The sequence below is a fragment of the Syzygium oleosum genome, unplaced genomic scaffold (genome assembly GCF_021117445.2).
Source record: "Syzygium oleosum isolate NSW1041296 unplaced genomic scaffold, Sole_v2.1 Sole_v2.15, whole genome shotgun sequence".
NCBI classification, from domain to species: Eukaryota; Viridiplantae; Streptophyta; class Magnoliopsida; order Myrtales; family Myrtaceae; genus Syzygium; species Syzygium oleosum.
The window spans coordinates 2,142,857-2,150,204 of NW_026607499.1; the positions used below are offsets into that span (position 1 = coordinate 2,142,857).

Genomic DNA, 7,348 nt, shown 5'->3' on the forward strand with positions numbered 1-7,348 from the left:
GAAAAATAAAAATGATTTATTAAAAATTATCACTTGTATAGTTTAAAGTGATTAGTTAATAAAATATTTTTCGTGATCGATGAAAATTTATTCATTTTTATAAGCGATAAAGATAATCATTTTAAAAATATATATATTTTAAATTTTTTATGTTTCGCGAAATAAACGGTGGCTAGAATGCAGATTAATAACTAAACTTTTTTAATGCACTCCATCCATAAAAATCAGTCCCGATCGGGCTAATCTAAGATATCGTGTTCGCATAAAACGACTTGCGTCCAACGTTACCAGTACGGTACCCTCCTTCTCTACCCGCAAACCCGACCCGGGACGAAAAGGAGAAGGTTTTCGGCGATATCACGACCCGAGCAAGCGAGCGCTCCATAACCGTCCCGGCGAGGGTGATCTCGTCGCCGCCGCCGCCGCCTTGGGACGAAGCATGCGCGCGCTGGTTTGCAAGCCTTTTCTGAATTAGGGAGAGCTCGTCTCCGGCGGGGGGCGACCGGACGCTCGGAGAAAAAAAGGATGAAGAACGCCGGCGAGGGCAAAGGCCGGAGCTTCCCGGTGGATCCGAATCTGCCCCGCTGGCTGTGCCAGAACTGCCACCACCCGCTCGCCATCGCCGGCGTCGATTCCTACGCCGACAAGTACTTGAACGATCCCTCCTCTCGCTCCGGTTCGGTTTCTTCTCCGTCCGGGTTTTGGATTCTTGTGTTTGCGGTGTTGATTTCTGCTCGAGCCAGCTCAATGTTTAGCTCGTGGTTTTCGTGAAGTCGCTCTGTTTCCTTTTAGGCGATTGGGGCTGGAGATTGGGAAATAAATCTTTTGTTAACAGATGCTGGTGAGAGTAATCATGATGACTAGATTGAGCGATTGAATAGCATTCGCCTCTAATTTGATTGCCGTGGCGTGATTGCGGAGGAGCATCCGTACGATGTCCCGGTTTTCTTGCCTCTGGAGACTGTTATAACCATTCCTTTGCTGAGAGTTGTAATTCAGCCTCGATCAAGTGTCACTTTTACTGTATCTTTGCCCAGAAAAAAAAAAACCACGAATTGCTGCTTTAAGGATGTAGTAATTACGGGGGATTCGTTCTTTTATCATTTCGACGAGGCAATTTGATGGGAGCGATCGCTCTTATGTGCTGAATCCCATGTCCGGCACTTGTGTTCGCAGGTATGCATGGGTCCTCAATGCATGTGGCGAACAGCGTGTTGGGTTCGACTCGCATGGACAATTCTTTCGTCGTGTTGCCAAAACAGAGAGCTCAGGTGCAAGGGGTTCCTCCGCGTGCTCACGGTGCTAGCCTCCAGTCTGATGCGAGCCCATCAGGGGAGGCGATGGACGAATCTTTTGTTGTAGTTTATAAGAATGAGTCTGCTTCAGATGGAGGAACTGACCAGTTGCCCTTATCCGAAGGTGGCCATGCAGCTGCTCCTCTGCAACCGAACAATTCTGGGTTTAACACGACTATAATGATTCTTAAACGTGCATTTGAGATCGCTACAACACAGTCTCAGGTAACTCGAATGTGTTTCCTCTGAGGATTGCAGAATTTGCTTCATTTGCTGTTTGTGGTGGAATTATATAGTTGTTTCATTGCCTTGATTGCCATTCACAGGTTGAACAACCTCTGTGCCTTGAATGCATGAGGATATTGTCTGATAAACTTGATAAGGAGGTTGAAGATGTAAACAGAGATATCGAAGCCTATGAAGCCTGTTTGCAGATACTGGAGGGCGAGGCACGTGATATTCTTAGTGAGGCTGATTTTCTTAAGGAGAAGCTAAAGGTGTGATTAGGCTACCGGATAGAACTCTGAGTTTGGTTTTGAAATTTTTTTTGTCATTGGTTTGTTCTTTCATTCTTTGGTATTCTTGTTTTGAATGTTTTTCTTTTTGGTTTTTTTTTTTTTTGGGGGAGGCGGGGCGGGGGGTGTTGGAATTACACTGTTTTTGCACGGTCCTAAGATCTAACACTGGAAGAAGACTTCATTATGCTTCAGTCGAAGTGATGATGAAAAAGAGCTGGCGTCCGTCCGTCTATATTAGAGTCATAAGATCTAGTATTGCACCATCCCTAAAAACAATTTCTTCTGCATTATGTTCAGATTGACTAGATAGCTGACAAAATGCCTATACTTTTAGATGTTAAGTGGTAAAGTTTTTGGTCACTTGCAGGAAGGATATTCAAAGCTTACAACTTGGCATTTTATCTTTCGATGGATAATTTGGCAGCTTAAGGGTAGTAATCTCATTATATAATATTTTTTAGGGGTAATATTCGCAGTTTAGACCATTAATTTTATTCCTGTTATTTGACATATATTTGACACTTGGTTCAGTGTTTCCTCCCATTTTGCCTTTCCATCCAAGAACTTGGTTCATCATTGATGCATATATTATACTGTTAATGGAGTTTTCTGCGATGGAGATCAATACTAACGCCCCATAGCTTTCCTTTGAAGATTGAAGAAGAAGAGCGGAAACTTGAAGTTGCAATACAAGAAATAGATAAACAGTATGAGGAAGTTAGTGGTGAACTAAGGGAACTAGAAACAAAATCTAGCCGCTTTCAAGAATTGGAGGAGAGGTATCTTTCCTGTCTCCACTGGTGAAAAGAATACCAGTCCTCATATTCGTTTTGGATCTTGCTTGCTCGTAGACTTGGGAATCAAAACTTTGTTAGTTATTTATCATTCTTGAACTTCTGTGCATCAGGTATTGGCACGAGTTTAACAATTTTCAGTTTCAGCTGATTTCACATCAGGTCTGTCCATACTCTATAGTTCGTGAATTGCACCCTTCTCATGCTATTCATGACAATTCTACTATTCTCAATTGGTTTGATCAGTTTGAAAGAACTTAAGTTTATCAACTTGCATTGACAAGAAGATAAATGAAATTCAAAATCCTTTGACTTTCTCGATATTATAATTGCTGGGCACAGTCTAAACGGGCTCCCACAATCCATCTGCAAAGAAGCTAACTAAGCATGGTTTGTCTCTTGAGATTGTCTTTTATAATTTCACAATTGATTGTTTATCCTTACATTGTCCCAAAGATTGTTATGCTGTCACTACTGTTTTGTTATCCAAAATCTAGAATCCTTCTATAGCATCATAAGAAATGAAGTCTGGATTTCCAAAATTTCTTTTCTGAGTACGATTGCAACTCTCTTTGGAAATCTCCATATGTAGAAGATCAGTGGACTGAAAGTGTTAGGTGAAAGCTCAAATTATGCAGCCTTTGCCTATGTGACATCAAAGTTTGTATTTTACTTGATTCTCAGTTATCATTCTCAATAAGTTGTGCTTGAAGCATATAATCTGTCCAAGTGAATCTGGCTTTTTTTTCATACTAACCAAATTAGATTCTTCTTGGGTGAGTTGCTAACTCCATTTCCACCGACGAACAATTGCAATTTGTTTCGTGTGACTTTGCGGTGTTTGCTGTACAAACACGTAGCACGTGCATTGTGAAAAGCATGTACAGGCGATGCAACAGTGATGTATCTTCCCTTCGTGTTGGAAGTTCACACTTGATTTTCTAACTAGAAAATTTTGAAATTGAAAAAAAAAAAATTGACTACAGGAAGAGAGAGATGCAATCTTGGCAAAAATTGAAGTTTCACAAGCACATCTAGAGCTGCTGAAGCGAACCAATGTCCTCAATGATGCCTTTCCCATCTGGCATGATGGAGAGTTTGGGACAATAAACAATTTTCGACTAGGACGACTTCCCAAAATTCCTGTGAGAAAATACTTCGATCAAGCTTTGAATGTGTTGTATAGGATGGTTGATTTGTAGCTCTTCCTATTTTTTCTTTATGCATAATGAATCAAATCATGTAGTGGGACGTGAATGTCCTTTGCTTTTAGGACAACTCTTTAAGAGTCAAAAACATTTGGTGAAACATCCATCCTCTTCCAGGAAATATCTTTCCTGCTGCAGGTACTTTTGCTGATGAAACCTTCATGAGATTTTATTTATGGTAAAACTTAATGAGAGTATTTGGAGATAATAAAGTTTTGCTACATAATTATGGACACATAGTGAACAAACGCTGTGCAGTGAGTTGCATTCAGTACATTTGACAACCTTTTCCCTGATTCTCTGGTCTAAGGTCGGAAAGATTTTCGTGAAAGGCTATTGATGAGGTATGGGCGTCATTTTCACCTCGCCTGAAATTTAGTGCACCACGATTTTAGAAGTTCAGGCTTCCAGCTACATTGTGGATGTTGTGGTTTTATTCTCTTACTTTTTCCAAGGACTAGTGTTAAAAAAAGTTTGCTTGGATTCTTTCAGTGCAGTCACGAGTGATTCTCAGCCTCGTCTAACATGGCTCTATATTTTAAGCCTATGTTTCACCTGCTTCAACCTGTTAAAGGGTTTGACTTTGTCCTTTCACTTTGTGTTGAATTGCTCAGGTTGAGTGGGATGAGATAAATGCTGCCTGGGGCCAAGCTTGCCTCCTCTTACATACCATGTGTCAATATTTTCAGTCCAAGTTTCCGTATCCTTTTACTTAATTTCATCTAAAGTTTGTCTTCATGCTTTAATTGGCCACAGCATACCATGTGCATGAGTTTGTTAATTGCTATTGTTTAAAATTCTTTGAGGATGTTAGTGTCCCGATCGCCTCTACGTGTCTCTTGTTCCAGATTCTTACATTTGTGGATATATTTTGAAGGTTGCATGTTGGGAATTCTCACTTCTTAGCTAGCTTCTTTGGTGATGTAAATACTTCAGTATCTTTACGATATGATTCGGAGCAATGCACATATATAAGCATTCTTTGTGGCAGATATGCCTCTGCCTTAGTGTAACTTGTAAAAAAACTCAGTCATCTCTTAGGTTCTGATCCAACCATAAGTTGACTAGCTTGTGTGCCATTTTGAAACAATATAGATTGAACTCAATGCTCCCGTGGTCTGTGGTTTCGAGAATTTTGCTTATCCTGGCCTCTCATGATCTTCAGCAGAAAAGCTCGGGGAATTTCATCATTAAAAGACAAAAGGATAGATTAGTGCAAACTCTACTCTTGCACTCCCCTTTTCACCCAAGTAGATAAATGCAAGCTCTACTCTTGCACTCATCATTTTGCCTGAGTTAAATTATTGAAGGTGTTGCTTTGTTTCTCCCTTGAGTGGTTTTTTAGATACCGTATAAAGATACTTCCCATGGGAAGCTACCCCCGGATTATGGACCTCGGCAACAATTCTTATGAGCTGTAAGTACGGATAAGTTTCTCCGCAATTGAACCGAATCTTCTCGTATCATTTAGCCTGTATGTGCATCTCAAAGTTGAGCCATGCCTCCCTAAAGTAGATGCTGTAGGTTAAAAGAAACATCTTGCCATAAGTCTAGCATGTAACTAATGTTTTTTTCCTTATGAAAACCTCACTAAGGATTAACTTGTCACGTTTGTCACCTCTTCATGCATATCAGGATCAGGAATAATTTTAGGAAGTTAAATTAAAATGTAATTGTCAGACATCTGGTCGTGGTTGTAGTTCTCTGTGTAGATTTCTCGTTTGTGGTTTAACCTAAATTTATTTTGTAGGTTTGGTCCTGTGAACTTGTTCTGGAGCACTCGTTATAACAAGGCTATGACATTGTTCTTGACATGCCTCAAAGACTTTGCTGAGTTTGCAAAATCAAAGGATCAAGAGAACAATATACCACCAGAGAAATGTTTCAAATTGCCATACAAGTAAGTGTCTTTTCCTATAAGAAGATATAACTTTGAATTATGGAATGCACCATCTCATTATTTCAGTACGTACATAATTGTCTCGATCGAATTTTCTGTTATGATGTTAATCAGTCGATTTGATATATCCTGACTGGACTGCTAGTAGATGTCCTCATGGTCGTAAGAAAAAAATATATTTCTTTTCCTTGTGCTATTTATAGTAGGAATATTATTTGACTCTTGAACATGTGGATCACCTGACAGAATTCACCACGTGGCTCATTTGCTTTTTGCAAAAAATATGATTTGCTAATGGATGTTGCGTTGAAGCAAGAAGCAACTTTTGCAACTTCTGGAAATGGCTTGCAACAGTAGCGGTTATCAATTACGGATGTGATCTATTGAGAAATCTTATTTACACCCCAGTTCGTAGTCAATCTGTGAACATCGGGACCTTTAAGTACTTTCATTGTGTGCACACAAGGGTGCTTCAGAATGTTGAGTGAATACTGCATATCGCACTGCTGAGAAAAACTAAACATGAGATGTTCTTGCAGGATTGAGAATGACAAAGTCGAGAACTACTCCATCACGCTAAGTTTCCATAAGCAGGAGAATTGGACGAAAGCTCTAAAGTATACCCTGTGCAATCTCAAATGGGCTCTCTACTGGTTTATTGGGAATACCTACTTTCAATCACTTTCCACAACAGTATCTCAACATGCTGATGTTCCAGCTGCAGGCACCTTATTCGCGAAGCGAGGAACTGATGCCAAGTTTGGATCCCAAAATTTGTAAAAAGTGAGCAATTCACACGTGACATGTACATATTAGAAGTAGAATAGAAGTATGCAAACTTTTCAGGTCGTAGAATTATGTTGGCTTTTGCGCCATCCAACAGGATCGTAAGTGCTGGCAAAGAAAGGGCGGAATCATTTGTTGGGGAAGCCTGTATCACTCGAGTTGTTGGGCTGTGACTATATGTTGCCGCAGTCTCAAGTCTGAGGCAAGGATTAATGGCATAAAACCAACTGGCAATTCCTCAAATTGGTACTATTTACGAAATATTTGATATCTTTCTGTCGCACAATCAATTAGATATCTATGATGGCCCAGTGTGCCGCTCACCCGCATCAGCTGAGGGTTATCGCAATTTGCATTTTACACTTCTCATCAAAGTTGAGATGCTCGCGGTTGGTTTCTGATCCTGGACGTGTACCAACATCACAGGGGCGTCCAAATCAGCCAACATCCAAGAACGAGGCAACGTCAAAAAAAGGCAAATTGTATTGGGTAAGGTTGGGTCAGGATCCTTAGTGTGACAGCTTCGTCCAAATTAATTATAACCCAATTTTACTTGCGTAAATCACTTAGAAAACGACTTTATGCAGCTCTATAGGACAGTGAATTCTTATTGTCATTGTTCCAGTAAGTATCAAAGAAATTAATGACCACCTTGATGGGTAGCACGCACTTAAAAGACGGAATAGCATGGAATAAGGGCACTTGACATTATGATAATTTGGAAGCTATAAGAATACACAACCAAAAGATTTTTTGCCAAGATTCGACCATCCCCTCGAAGTCAACACGCGTTCCGATCACGGTTCCTTGTAAGGATCAATTCAAATGCCTTTTATTATGGCATCGA

The 7,348-nt window shown here is 40.2% G+C and overlaps 1 protein-coding gene across 3 annotated transcripts; it reads left to right on the forward strand.

Annotated features, from left to right (window-relative positions):
- Window positions 1-297: 297 nt before the first annotated feature.
- On the forward strand, window positions 298-6,762 carry LOC115678046 (beclin-1-like protein). Of its 3 annotated transcripts, XR_008818092.1 has the most exons (11): window positions 298-676; window positions 1,177-1,520; window positions 1,622-1,792; window positions 2,468-2,592; window positions 2,721-2,769; window positions 3,594-3,752; window positions 4,430-4,515; window positions 5,161-5,232; window positions 5,566-5,719; window positions 6,035-6,122; window positions 6,255-6,314. XR_008818092.1 is itself a non-coding variant. In XM_056318563.1 (10 exons), the coding sequence occupies exons 1-10, from the start codon at window positions 526-528 to the stop codon at window positions 6,493-6,495; spliced, it is 1,548 nt and encodes a 515-aa protein (XP_056174538.1). In that variant the 5' UTR covers window positions 298-525; the 3' UTR covers window positions 6,496-6,762. The 3 variants fall into 3 exon arrangements, 2 of the variants coding, with proteins under 2 accessions (XP_056174538.1, XP_056174539.1); XM_056318563.1 differs by lacking the exon at window positions 6,035-6,122 and having other exon boundaries at window positions 5,566-5,715; window positions 6,255-6,762; XM_056318564.1 differs by lacking the exon at window positions 6,035-6,122 and having other exon boundaries at window positions 518-647; window positions 5,566-5,715; window positions 6,255-6,762.
- The last annotated feature ends 586 nt before the right edge of the window (window positions 6,763-7,348 follow it).

Coding starts and splice junctions, on each gene's coding strand:
- LOC115678046 (XM_056318563.1), top strand. CDS start 526: ATGAAGAACGCCGGCGAGGGCAAAGGCCGGAGCTTCCCGGTGGATCCG. Junction 2,593..2,720: donor TTTCAAGAATTGGAGGAGAG/GTATCTTTCCTG, acceptor TCTGTGCATCAG/GTATTGGCACGAGTTTAACA. Junction 5,716..6,254: donor TGTTTCAAATTGCCATACAA/GTAAGTGTCTTT, acceptor ATGTTCTTGCAG/GATTGAGAATGACAAAGTCG.